At 40.8% G+C, this 15,046-nt stretch overlaps 1 protein-coding gene across 1 annotated transcript in view; it reads left to right on the forward strand.

The window, feature by feature from the left end:
• The first annotated feature begins 2,264 nt into the window (after positions 1-2,264).
• The window catches only part of LOC136866181 (piggyBac transposable element-derived protein 3), a 217,174-nt gene continuing 204,392 nt past the window's right edge, over positions 2,265-15,046 (forward strand). The window contains exon 1 of the mRNA XM_067142917.1: positions 2,265-2,552. Within this exon, the coding sequence (XP_066999018.1) occupies positions 2,280-2,552 (273 nt within the window). The 5' untranslated portion in view covers positions 2,265-2,279. The remainder of the gene's footprint in view (positions 2,553-15,046) is intronic.

The raw sequence follows: 15,046 nt of genomic DNA on the forward strand, positions 1-15,046 counted from the left end.
CTTTTTCAGAACAGCTTTTTAGTTCTAAACAATTATCCCCCAAGAATTGGAAAAAGCCAAACAAGAAAAAGAAGCCTAAATATTCTAAATTTCATGTCCATGCATTCTCTGAATCAACCACCCTATAACCTGTTTAGTTCTCGATTATGGTAAATGAAAGTTATTTTTTAACAGTTCTGTTTCTACTCACATGTGAAAAGAAATACCAGATCCCATCTGAAAGCAATCTGTACAAATGAAGACTGCACACGAATATCTTTTTATTCCACAGGTAAGGCCTAATATTGCCGTTCAATTTAACTAACGTAATGTATCTTTTTTTTTCTTTTTGCTAGTGGTTTTACGTCGCACCGACACAGATAGGTCTTATGGCGACGATGGGACAGGGAAGGGCTAGGAGTGGGAAGGAAGCGGCCGTGGCCTTAATTAAGGTACAGCCTGGTGTGAAAATGGGAAACCACGGAAAACCATCTTCAGGGCTGCCGACAATGGGGTTCGAACCTACTATCTCCCGAATACTGGATACTGGCCGCACTTGAGCGACTGCAGCTATCGAGCTCGGTCGTAATGTATAAGCTCCCACATTCCTTGAAAATATTTGACAATGTATTAACACTCCGTCACATATAATACCAAACCAGATCCACTAACAGGCATGATTCATATCGAAAATATGCAAGGGTCTGTAAGCATTACCACGTGCTAGCCATGCATTCGAAGCTGAAGCGCCCGCAACATGGCGATGCGCGAGAGAGTTCAATATTCCGCTTAGCATCAGTGCGCTCTGTGAGTCTAGATAAGTAATATTAAAGTCTTTGGTATTATTAGATGCTCAATAAAAAGTGTCAGCTAAAAGCATTCGCGTACGGTATTCAGCCTAATATTTGTATAACATATCTCTTGATCTCTGTTTTATAACTACGATTGTTTGCGTTCATGTTTGACAATTCAAATTTAGATGAATGGCGGATGAATTGTTTTGGTTCACCCAATATTGCCTTGAGCTTTTATCATACATACTCTTTCTGAGGAAAGGTAGTGTGACTGTCAAAGAAAAAAATCTGGATGATGCCGATAATCTATTGAATATATAATACCACATCAGTATGCCATTGGATGTGAATCTTCTTAATGGGACAGTGGAAAATATTCAGGATATTTATAAAGTTATTTACCATTAATATTAAGTAAAATTTTTCATATGTTACCTGTTTAATGTACTAAATTGTATTTCTGAAAGAAAAAAAATCTGTGGCCGTTATTGTTGGAATTTTATTTTTTACTTTGTTGATGAACTTTGGGAAGAGGAGGCCTGCCACCTTGATTTGTTATGGGTCCCAGAACTTATATGGACAACGTTAAATACATAGAATTATTTATTTAATTAATTTATTTTTGCTATTTGTTTTACGTCGCACCGACAGAGACTGGTCTTATGGCGACGATGGGATAGGACTGTGAAGGAAGCGACCCTGTCTTGAATTAAGGTACAGCCCCAGCATTTTCTTGGTGTGAAAAATGGGAAACCACGGAAAATCATTGTCAAGGTTGCTGACAGTGGATTTCAAAACCACTGTCTCCCAAATGCAAGCTTACAACTACGTGATCAAACTCACTGCGTATTATTATTGTTATACAAATCCGGTATAACGTGGTCCGACACACCGCGATTCGGATATAACGCCGAGAAGAGCATTCCTCCCTAAAAAAGTTAATTATTTATTAAATATTTGTACGTCTTATCGAAATGGGGTTCGAATCCACTATCTACCGAATGATGCAAGGCGACAGCTCTTTATTAGTGAAGCTTATTGTAGAAATTCAGTGAAGTTTTTTTGTTCCTTGGCTTCCAATCTCAGGTCATTTCACTAGACTGTAGCTCAACGTTTTTGTTGTCCGCTAAGTTCTCGACCAAGAGGAAACAATACAGTATGGTTAGGTTATCAGCCTAGGAGGCTATAAAACGGCATTCGTGGAATTTCACAGAAGCAACCGGAAATAAACAATTGCTTGAGCTATTTGCGGCCTTTACTTTTCTAAGAATTATTTCCAAGGCAAGCAACAGCGTCCTCGAAAGTGAACACAGCCCTTACTCCCCTCTGTTGTCCGCGAAGTGTACGGTACAGTGTGAGTTCACTGCACATGTCGTGATGTCGCAGAAAAGGAAAGCGTATTCCGTTAGTGATAAACTCAAAATAATTGATCGTGTGAAGAATGGGAAGTCAAAGGCAAGTTTATCACGTGAGTGTGGCATTCCAGAAGGAACGATTAGAGGGTGGATGAAGGAAGAAAAGAAACTTAGAAGTTTCGTGGACACAGTAGAAAGTGGTGTGGGGTTGCAAAGAAAAAAGACTAAACTAGGAAAAGATAGCGAACTAGATGAATGTCTCTACAGGTGGTATGTAATAAAACGACGTGAAGGGGTACCACTTTCAGGACCCGTTATTAAAGCTCAAGCTGTGAAATTCCACAATGATTTACACGGCAACAATGATTTTAATGCGTCACATGGGTGGTTTTCGCGGTGGAAATCTCGTCATGGTATTACCCAGGTAAGCATAAAGTGCAAGCGAATTGTGTTTCTGTGTTTGGTGGCGTATTCGACTTATAGTTGTGCATTATATTGTAATCATTTTCCTCGTCCTTTACATATTTTGTCACTTCACAGGTCACCTCCCGATATAACGCGGCTAATCTATAACGCGGGGTGAATTCATTCCTCCAACAATTGCATTATAACGGGCTTCTACTATAATAATAATAATAATAATAATAATAATAATAATAATAATAATAATAATAATAATAATAATAATAATAATAATAATAATAACAACAGATCGAATGGTACAGGTTGAGCCCTTCCGGATGCAAACTGTATGGCTGACAATTTCTAAATAATGAAGTTTATTGATTTTCACTCAGGTATACGCCCTACTGCCGTCCCCGTGGTGTAGGGGGCAGCGTGCCTGCCTCTCGCCCTGAAGCCTCGGGTTCGATTCCCGGCTAGGTTAGGGACTTTTCTCTCGACCTGAGGGCTGGTTCGAGGTCCACTCATCCTACGCGATTAGAATTGAGGAGCTATCTGACGGTGAGATGGCAGCCCCGGTCTCGAAAGCCCAGAATAACGGCCGAGAGGATGCGTCGTGCTGACCACACGACCCCTAGTAATCTGCAGGCCTTCGGGCTGAGCAGCGGTTGCTGGGCAGGCCAAGGCCCTTTCAAGGGCGTTACACTTAAGGGCCGTGGGGTTTGGTTTTATAGGCCCTACTCTTATTTTTGCTTGTGGTGAGGCGGCTCTTGACATTGGTATGGGAGAGCCTTGGAATCATAAAGCCGTAAATCTGACCCAAGCCTAACTGGCTCCTGCCCGCAATTAGTGAAAGGGAGGAACAAGATTCCGAAATAGAACGCTCAATACAGTGAGTGCAAAAAATTTTCGTACAATGCCGCATATTTTAGAAAACAATGAATTTTTCATACGTTTAGGTAAGTTTATGAATTGAATAAAACAATTCATGTAGTATTCAAATATTTTTATTAATTCTACAAACAATATGAAAAGAAAACATTGTCATAAAGTTGTAAAAAAGAAGAAACAAATAATATCTCTTTTGGGACCAACAAAAAGTATTCGTATGACCCCTGTCTTCTGTACATTTCTCCATCAGTCTGTGGAAATCAATATTTTGTAGGATTGCCCCTGGCGGCTATGACAGGTTGGATGTGATTGGGCATTGATTTTACTAAATTAGCACAGCAAGAAGGGGGGATTTTCTCCCCTTCCTCCTTGAGAGCATTTTGTAAATCTCTCTTGTTTGAAATGCATCTAGACCTAATTTTTGTTCCAAGGTAGTGCCATCCATTTTCAATTTGGTTTATGTCAGGGGACTGGGGAGGAGTTTCCAAGCGTTAGGGAGTGATGTGCAACAACCACAGCTGGGTATTTCTAGCTTTGTGTTTCGGATCATTGTCCTGTTGAAAACGATAATCACTTCCCAGTCCCATTTTATCAATACTGGCAGGTAAGTTTTGCTTCAAAATATTGACGTACATTCGATGGTCCATCTTGCCTTCGATGAAATGAAGATTTTCCACTCCCTTAGCGCTCGTACACCCCCACACCATCACTGAATCACCCCCATGTTCCACAGTAGGAATCAAGTTCCGCTGATGTAGCTCGGTGTTTGGTTGCCGCCACACTTGGAGGCTCCCGCCTGACCCGAAGATGTTGTACTTGCTCTCATGGGTCCAGACAGTCCTGTTGAAGACCTCCAGACCTGTGTTTCGGTGCTCCATGGCAAAGCGTAGCCGTTTCAAACGATTAACCTTGATGACATACAACTTCTTACGTCCCTGACGCCCGTGGAAGTCCATTTGACAAAGGGTGCACTGTCGACTCGCTCACAGTAGCACCTCGCCATTCCAGCTGAACAGCAATTTTCGGGGCACTGCATCACGGATTTTTCTTCACTTCTCGGACAAGGAAGCGCCTGTTTGCCTGGGTCAGGGTCCGGGTACGTCCAGTTCTAGGCTTGTTACTGTAGCTTTTTGTCTCGGAAAAGCGGTCGATGATCGACTGCACGGTTGACTTAGGCCTCCCAACTGCTTCTGCGATCCTTTTGAGCGCCCATGTCTTGTTGTGAAGGTGGTTGATGACTTTTCATTCGCTGGGAGTAATTGTCGGACTCTTTAGCCCCAGTCTGACAACGTGTGAATGCACTCGAACGCTGTCCTGTCAACATCTGAGTCGAAATGAATGATTGGGATACGTCCGAGCCATAGCAGCATGCACAACGACATTATCAGAGTGGAGGGCTGATTTTACTCACGAAAACGGGGGTCGTACGAATACTTTGTGCGGGTCCACAAACGAAAATTTATTGTCTGTGAATTTTTACAAGTTTATGACAATGTTTTGCCTTCGTATTGTTTATGGAATGAATAAAGGTATGAATACTACATGAATGTTTTTTTTCAATACATAAACCTACCTAAACGTATGAAAAATTCATTATTTTCTAAAATATGTGTGGTCGTACGAATACTTTTTACACTCACTGTATGCCGGTAGTTGTCGCAAGAGGAATCATTCATAAACCTGTCACTGTAGGGGAACTGGTGTCAGATATCAGACCTACTGTATTATGTTAACAGATCTATTCGTTTCAATACCTTGGGTGAAATATAGTCAAATATTTACAATCTCCGCGGATAACTATTCGCGGACGAGGATGAAGGAAATGGAGAATGTTTAAATCGTGTGGAGGAGTTTAATGACCTAGGTGTAATTCTTAGTAACAGGAATGGCTTATCCTTTGAGAAAGACATCGATAATATTATATAATCTTCCAGGCTGTATGGGGTTTGTCAAAAGAAATTGTAAAGATTTCAGTAATATTGCATTTGCTACAACATTGTTTTGTTCCTGGTGAGACCCCTCTCGAGTATGGTTGTGAGATGTGGCTCCCGTATAAAAAAGGCCACAGGGTACCATCTCGAGAGAGTGCAGGTAATGTTCATGAAGTGGATTAGTTTTGGGTTCCTGGGCATGGCATTGTCTTCAAGTAGGTATGAAGAATTTGTAACAATGCTTGGAATGATTACGCTGACAACGCGCCGAAAATATGCGAACGGAAGGCTAGCACCTAAATGTTTGAAGAGTAAAGTGGACTGTCCGGCTAGACTGGGATTGATTCCACTTCACGTTCCAAGCAGGCGAACAAGGCAGAAATGTACATTCCACCTGCCCAAATGTAGAACCGTTGCACACGAAGACCTTAGGACCATAAATCAGCTGGAAGGGTCACTCGATATTTTTCACCGCCCTGCCACTGCAATTCGGAAAAGCTCTTCTCAATGGCGGAACGTGATCATTTTGCAAATTATATGAATTCTTATGTGAATAGTCTGTAGAAAAGTTGTGAAGATATATATGTGTAAGTTCGTATATATATATATATATTTGTATACAATATATATATTATTTAATTTTCACCGGGCGAGTTGGTCGTGCGGTTAGGGCCGCTCAGCTGTGAACTTGCATCCGGGAGATAGTGGGTTCGAACCCCACTGTCGGCAGCCCTCAAAATGGTTTTCCATTGTTTCCCGTTTTCACACCAAGCAAATGCTGGTGTTGTACGTTAATTAAGGGCACGGCCGCTTCCTTCCCACTACTAGGCCTTTCTATCCCATCGTCGCTGTAAGACCTGTCTGTGTCGGTGCGACGTAAAGCATATTGTTTTTAAATTTCTATTACATCATCTGTAATTTGGATATTTTATTGTATACATAGCGATGAAGGGATATGAAAGGGCTAGGACTGAGAAGGAAGCGACCGTGGCCTTAATTAAGGTACCGTACTGAATCCATAATTCTACGATGAAAAATAATTCCAGATATTTATTTCAGCTACAAATAACTTTTTTGAGAGTAGCCATGTTTTTATTTCAAGAGTCTCGCTCTCTCGTGGGAACCGAACTCACCGTGACAAGCTAGCCACCATCTCGTGAAATGCCGAGATATTTCGGTTGACCTCGAGCACTGAATAATTTATCAATTTCGGGAAATTCTTCATAACGAGAGACTTCGGCGACATGGTAAATCCAGGAATAAAGAATCTAAATTATTAATAAACTTTACGTGAAGACAGAATCCCCAGGGTAAATATAAATGCAGTTAAGCCTGGAGGAAAGTTGGCGTCATACTCACGGATTTGCGACACGTGTCAAGGTCATTTCTGAAGAAAGACCGCGAAACTACATGTCAGAAATAAATTCATTACGCCCGTCGCAAATATGGGAAAAATATAAAATTAACACCGTAATGAATTATAATTCTGTCTGAATTTGTGGAATAAATTTCAAGAAAATTGGTCCAGTGGATGTGAAATTAGCAGATTGCACCACCAAACGTCATGGTGAGGGTGGCGTCCTCTAAGAGGGTATAAAAGAAATCGCCTCCACCTACTTTAACTCATTCTATCTGAAGGTCTGGATGGTGAAACCCACGTCGCTCGTCTGCAAGAAAGTGCGGGGCTTAGTTCTCAAAATAACTTGTTATATATTCGTGTCAATGGTTCAACTAGAGTATTAAATGGAAGGTGATAGAAATTTTCCTGTACTTCCGCCGACGAAAACTGTGAAGGCATAGATATCTGTTTAAAATACGTAGCTGGGTTTCTCTCTGTATTATATTGTGTGTGTTTGATATTGTCAAAGGGAAGTATGGAGGCTAGCCAGTTAGGTCTGATTTTTGTTATCTATTGAAACACCTGGCCAGTATTGGGGTGAACTAAAGCAGCGTCCTGGGAAATCTATCGCAGTCGCCAGTAGAGAAGAAAGTTCGTCGCATGTTAAAACGCGAGGAAAGTGCGTTATTTGCGGTGTTAATCGATAGCGAGTGTAAAATGTATTAATGTTGTAGAATAGAATTTGTTAGTCCCAATAAAATGTTCAATGCGCGTGACGAATTAATATTTAATAATGATCAGGCGAATGTGTTATATTTCTGGTCGTCATGTGAAGCTCTTCAGGGCAGTAAAATTCACGTCGAGAAACTGTATATTGCGAAGTGTAAGCAATGGGCTAACATTCTTTAAGATAGTGTTCAAACTGAGTAAAGTTAGGAAGGTGATAACGATAATGTAGTCGTGGTGAATGCAATAATTTCGAATATCGTATGAGTTCAGAAATTTTATCGAAATAATAATAATAATAATAATAATAATAATAATAATAATAATAATAATAATAATAATATTTACAGCAGGATTACATTTTTCAATGTTAAAGGTGTATTTAACAGATATGTTGAGTAAGATTTGCGTTCGTCTCGAAATCTAGTGAAGTCTGATAAAGTTATATATATTCATGGGAAGGTAATTTTTGTGACACCGTGTATGTCGGTGATATAGGAAATCACGGTGTGTTATTGTATTCTTGAGGTCCGAAAGTTGTAGTAAAAATGAATGGAAAGGATTCTTATAAAAATTGTTCGTCACGGGAGTATTGAGGTTTGAAAAGTTTTGAAACAGGAAGAAAAGGATTGTGCCGGAATGATACGTTGATAGGATGGTTGTGTAGATGTTGGAGGCATAGGAAGCCTGTATTTCATGAGTAATGCCGCCGTGATAGGCGATGAAGATGAATTTTTGAGACAGGCTATATTTGTTAATGGCGAAGAATTTTTGAGACAGGCTGTATATTAAATGTGATATTTCTGAGGCAGGCTGTATTGATATTCCACCAACAATTCGGAACAGCTGACCGGGTGAAAGTTGGTTCGAAATGAGTGCTTGGTGATGCACATTATGATTTCAAGTCAAGATCTCCCAGTGAAAAAAAATTCTGTAGAAGATTGTAGCTCTTGGCAGTTTTAAGTCCAAATGACGATTTATGTGAAGTCAGCATAATGAATATTATAGTACGCGATCTCAAGAATAGAAGGGCATTCTGAATACACGGTTGGTGTTATTTGACTGTTATAACAAATTTCCATTCAGTAAATTTTATATATTACGAGACGATAAATTATCATTAAATCGGAAACATTACAGGATGAGATATTGGACGTTATTAAAGTGATAGTTTGGCTGTGTAGATTCATTGAATTTCGCTTCACTGGATAATTTATGGGTATGAATGTTTGGAATAGTGAGATGGTAGGCGATTTTGGGCCTCACCCTAGAATTACAGTGTGGATTTTTGCGATGGTGATGATTACTGTTTTGGCGATATTCACGTAAAGAAGACGTGTGCTGAAATTAATTATTATTTTTCCAAACTTCATTGCGTATGTCGAGATCGTGTTTGAGTTGTGGATTGTTGGCCACGCGTAATTTATTTTCATTTTCACGTTTTATTGACAAGACAGGGATTTAGTTGCATTTTCAAACTTGCGTTCATTCTGTGGAAAGATTCGTTTCGTTGTGTGCTATAGTTTCGACAAGGTTTCCAGCTAAATATCAAAGAGTGTGTTTGAAGTTACGATTTCACCTGACATTCTAGAGGATGGATAGACATCCCAGTTTCCGCTCGACAATAGATTTAGAACGTCACACGGTATCATAGGAGTATATGGATGAGCTGAAATCCCCATTTACGCTCAACGATAGGTTTAGGAGTGTGTGTGTGTGTGTACATAGATGTTAGAGTGTGTAGAAATTATGTAGGCTTGACGATAGGTTCAGGGTGTCGTCTGTATATATTCAAGTCTTAGGTTAGGTGTTTTGTGAAGTGACTTGAACGATGGTAGTGTCTGCAGTAGGGTATGCATGGCATGAACGTGAGGGTTGTCCAACATTTGATACTTAGCTTATGGTGTTTGAGTATTACTGCTGTTTGCCACGCGCATTTGAGTTCATGAACTTTAGTATTTTAATTTATTTACGGACTTAATTGTTTTGTCGTTCAGACGTCCGATTGCTTTGTTAGTGTGCGTGTTGACACTTAGCTTATTTATGTGAGACTTGAGTTACGAATGCGGGTTCGATTCGTCAGTTGGGAATATATTTTATTTTCAATTTTTCGTTCTTTCATTTTTATAATAGTTGACTGTGGTCTATCAATAACTTGTAGTTAGTTTATTGGGACAAACAATAAGTAGATGGATCTGTAATGGTAGTCGTAGTTGTAAAGGAAAGAATTCCCTAGTTTGTTTTAGTATTTTGATTTTACTTTATCATGTGGACTTGTAAGTTTATTAAACTTAACGCAACCGTTTATAACCTGAAAGTTGGTTTTATAAGAATATTTTTCAAGTGATGTACCACTTTTTCTTTAACTTCAGTGTTTGGCATTTCTTTTAAATGCATGATGAGTAAGTGTTTCCTGCATTTCGCAGTTTTGTTCCTTCAGAATGATGTAACGTAAGATCCTCTCGGATCGAATCGTTGTTGGTTCCTTCTGAACAGCTGTTTAGGTGATGCACGTTTCAGCATCGGGATTATTCCATAACTTAAGGGTGTCACGAGATGACAATATATGGTGGAATTTTATTTTTAATTATGACTGCTGCTTTTAACTTGTAGTGAACACCAGGCTTTCCAGTAGTATTTCGCAACCTATCCAAAGCAACTGATAGTCAATTTGGTTCGATAAAGGGTCCATTCGGCGGGTGTTCCCATATCCGACAGGGTATTTGACTGGTGGATAACCTTAATTAAATGTAAATCTCGAACGCTACTTGTTGAAGGTCAGATATTCCACGGATCGTGTATAATTCTCAGTTATCGTTTGGATCAATAGGTGCCCGATTTTCAGGTTTTCTTTTCATTTTTCTAGTTTTCGCTCTCCACTAATCCGTGATATTTCTACTTTTTCTCCGAAGAAAGTTCTTCGATAAATGTAACTGATAAAACTCACGCAGTGCAATGTGACTGCGTTAAAACATTAAATAATTAAATTTTTTGATGAATGATGTTATAAAACTATTTTTTCGCATTTAATTAATTCAATAAAAGTCAAGTATAAAAAGCCCAGCGCGCTCTCACCCTTGCGATTATTCCCGTGCAGTAGAGTACAGTACAGTACTGTCTGCGTCTCACGAGAAGTTGCGGCAGCTTGTAGGCACGGCACGAGTAACAGATACCACACTAAGCTACAAACATTAGTCGTGATAAACAGTGCGAGCTCTCTGAAAGAGATGCGTGTTCATTATGCAATACTTGCAGTAAATGTGTAACTAAAGCGCAATTGCACTACAGTTTGAAACTTCACAGCAGCACCTTAGTTCACAAGAATCACCGCGGACGGAGCTGATGTTTCTTGTCAGGCCTTGAGACTTGAGATTGGCGCATGCGCAGCGGCCATGCTTACCCTCCGCACCCCTTACGGGACTTCTCGTCAGACGATCACAGTACACGTTTTTGTTTTTCTTTAAAAAAAATATGGATTTGCGATTTCGGAGGTACTTCGGATAACCCGAGTTTCGGTTAACCGGGGTTTTACTGTACGTCTACTACTAAGATATTTATCCGCAATTTTGCACCCGCAGAATTCCTTCCAATTTGATATGAATTTCAACCTATAATAGCTCGCATCTCCGTGGCTCAGGTGGCAGCGCGCCAGCCTCTCACCGCTGGGTTCCGTGGTTCAAATCCATGTGAGATTTGTGCAGGACAAAGCTGAGGCGGGACAGGTTTTTCTCCGGGTACTCCGGTTTTCCCTGTCGTAATTCATTCCAGCAACACTCTTCAATATCAGTCATTTATCATTGCCCCAGAGGAGTGCGACAGGCTTCGGCAGCCGGCGCAATTCCTATCCTCGCCGCTAGATGGGGGCTTCATTCATTCCATTCTTGACCCGGTCAAGTGACTGGAAACAGGCTGTGGATTTTCAGTAGCTCGCATCTGGTTTCCTGCCCTCGAGCAGGCAGCTGAGTCTGGGCCTTGTGTTTGCGGGCTTCCTTCGTCTCGCAAGTAGAAAGAGTAAAAAACCCATCTCCCTTCACCTGCTTATCCGAGAGCAAGCGAGCGAAATCTGGCGTAGAAAAGGCAGGAGAGATTTCTTAAACACTTTCTAAATAATAGAGAAGTACATATGGTAGCGTATATTACTGATCGATATTGCAAAATGGTCAGGGTTGAGGCCTTCCGATCAGAGGGTCCCGGATTTGATTCCGAACCGGATAGGTTGCCTATAAATGTACAGAAATGTAAATATATCCGCTCAACTAGAGCAAGATCACCGTTATAATATCAAATTTCACTGTGCGATAAAAACCTGATGCCTTGCACCTCAGTAAAATTGCTTGGCAATTTAAAATGGAACAAACATGTTGAGGACATAAGGTACAAAGCATACAGAGTCTTGGGATTCATCCGCAGATCTCTACTGGGAACCAGAAAGAAAGCAGTTCAGACAGCCTATTTAGAATTAGTACTGTCGTACCGGCTTTCTTCTTGGCACCCCTCTACTAAGCCATGCCTAAACTAGAGGGAGTTCAACGCCGAGCGGAACGACTAATTACTCAACACGGTCATTTAAATACAGCCAGGTCACTGCCCCCCACCCTATGACAGCTCTCTGTAAACAAGTAGATATTTCTTTTCTGCGATAACCCCTCACAGGTAACATTCACATAAACCTTTTCAACCGCTTACCGCTCCGCTCAAGTAGGTCAAGGTGTGCCCCTTTTCCTTCCATTTACAAGAACAGCATCATATCAAAGTGGCTTCTTTATTCGTTCTGCTCGGCTGTGGAATGAACTCTCACCACAGACAAAAGAACTACCTGCAGATACATTTTGTAAAGAGATATAAATATTGTACATATAACGGAACCTTCTCTACATAACATAATTTATTTTTTAATTTTTTTTTTTTTTTTGCGAGGGGCTTTACGTCGCACCGACACAGATAGGTCTTATGGCGACGATGGGATAGGAAAGGCCTAGGAGTTGGAAAGAAGCGGCCGTGGCCTTAATTAAGGTACAGCCCCAGCATTTGCCTGGTGTGAAAATGGGAAACCACGGAAAACCATCTTCAGGGCTGCCGATAGTGGGATTCAAACCTACTATCTCCGGGATGCAAGCTCACAGCCGCGCGCCTATACGCGCACGGCCAACTCGCCCGGTAAACATAATTTTCCTCTGTGTGAATGTTCAGTATGCGTGGGAGGACGGATGAAAGTTTATGTGACCCCGAATGAGTGAGACTAAATGTGGGTATGAGTGAGCAGGCCTAGCTGAAGTATATGTGGGGATTCAGGCGTGTGTGTGTTTGAGTTGAACTACTTGAATGTTAAACAGGTCTTGTGAATATTATGTAAATATGTGTATATGTAAATACAGTAACTATAGGCACATTAATCTAGAGCCCTGTACGGATGCGGATATCCGCGGAGTTAGTGTCTTGGCGGATGTAAACTGTATGACAGCGAGGATAATTTTGTTGATAATTTCTAAAAAATGAACTTTATTGATTTTCTCTCAGGTACAATCTTATTTCTGCTTGTGGTTAGGCGACCGTTGACAGTGGTATGGGAGAGTGTGATATCTAAATAGCTAAGGGACCTAAGCCTGACTTGCTCCTGCCCGCAATTAATGGAAGGAATGAACAAAGGTCAATACGTCGATAGTTGTCGCAAGAGAAAATCTCTCATAAACCTGTGACTGTAGGGTTTCTGGTGTTGATGATGATGCTTGTTGTTTTAAGGGGCCTAACATCGAAGGTCATCGGCCCCGGTTTCTGGTGTTAGAGAGTCGATTGAAAAATGTTTAACAATTCTTTCTTTCTCTCTTATTTCTTGAGGCGTGGTGGTCCAAGGAGAAACTCAGTGAAAGAGTGTATAGAAATAACATTATTTTTAAACTAACATTTGTACGTGTCTTTGCATGCGTGGAAATTAATTTTGTGGGCATTTATAGAACTGATAATAATTTCGTATGGCTATCGCTAGCCTTGTAAAGCAGACCCCCGACGAGGGTAGGTGACGTCTGCTGAATGAGTTGCAGGAGTATTGGGGACAGTACAAACATCCAGTCCCTTAGCCAAGTAAATTAACCGTTTACTATTAAAATCCGAGACCAGGTCGGGAATCGAATCCGAAAACCGACGCTGACCACTCGGTTATGGACCTGGATGAACACTGGAAGTTGTATCATATTTTTTTTCAATATCCTTTTAGTAATGTTGGAACATTCTAGTTCCTGTTTATTTTGTGGTAAAAGTTAAATATTTTCAGAAAGAAGAGAGCGAGAATGTAGAGAATCAATGAACCCATAGAAAATCGAAGGAAGTTGATCTTTTATACCACAGTTAGTCTCCAATGTTGTGAACCACTAAAACAGAGGTCTCAAAAGATGTGTGATAAAGTAAAGAGTACCAATAAATTCGCGTCCTCGTCGCGGGGTGGTGCAACTTTTTTCACCGCCTCCCTCCCTCGCATACACTGGAGGTGAGTTGCGTGTTCTTTTTTAAATTATCCTACATTTCTGACATTGCCGGGAATCGAACCCGGCCCTCCAAGGACGGCAGTTAATAGTACTAACCGTTACCCCAGGGGGGTGGACAACATGTGTGGTAATAGAATAAGATACCGAGCTCGATAGCTGCAGTCGCTTAAGTGCGGCCAGTATTCAGTATTTGGGAGGTAGTGGGCTCGAACCGCACTGTCGGCAGCCCTGAAGATGGTTTTCCGTGGTTTCCCATTTTCACACCAGGCAAATGCGGGGGCTGTATCTTAATTAAGGCCTATCTGTGTCGGTGCGACGTAAAGCAAATTGTGAAAAAAAAGAAAGAAAGAAAGAAAGATATTTCGGATGACTTTGTATTCCACACAGCGAGCAGAAGGCAAGAAAATACCGAACTTAACGCTGTTGTAGCAAGGGTCAGTGGACCCCGGCATGGTATCAGTGATCCGTGAAGGAAGTAATCGACTTATTGTTCGCTTCTCTGTGTCTGAGTGGCAGTATTTGACGGACTGAGGTAAAACCAAGCGAAGAAACATTCTGGATGCCTCTACTTTAATCTTGTAAAGTTCCATGAAAAGTGGGTAGGCTTTCATTTTTCTTATTTTTCATTTTGCAATCCAAACCGAATGAGAGAGAACTTTCAAAACTGATGGAAATCGTCTCCGCATCGTGTATACCATCAGTCCTCTCAGAATTGCTACACGAAACGAATGTGCAGAGGATAGATACTGCATTATTATTAGGCCTGTAGTAAGAAGACAGGAGCCCCTGGTTACTCCTACTGATCGACCATGAATTGCGACATACGGTACTCATCTTTTTACAATGACAGGAACTTTGTTAGTCACACGATGTGGGTGGGTGCTGCTGACGTGAGTTATCATGTTGTTTACGCGTGATCCTGGGTGTAAACTCCATTAACGACTGGGCGATAAATGCATGAAGTATGAGGTTTGCAAGATACGCTCATATCTTATCTTCTCTGAAGTCTGATGTGCACACGAAATTACTTTCCTAAGACTGAACAATGAACGAGCGTAATTTTAAATAAAATTGTAAAACATATCTATTGTTGAATTTCCTTCTGTACGTATACTTGTACTGTTCGTTTGTACGTTAGTACAGCACACTC

The sequence above is a fragment of the Anabrus simplex genome, chromosome 3, assembly GCF_040414725.1.
Source record: "Anabrus simplex isolate iqAnaSimp1 chromosome 3, ASM4041472v1, whole genome shotgun sequence".
In the NCBI taxonomy this organism is placed as follows: domain Eukaryota; kingdom Metazoa; phylum Arthropoda; class Insecta; order Orthoptera; family Tettigoniidae; genus Anabrus; species Anabrus simplex.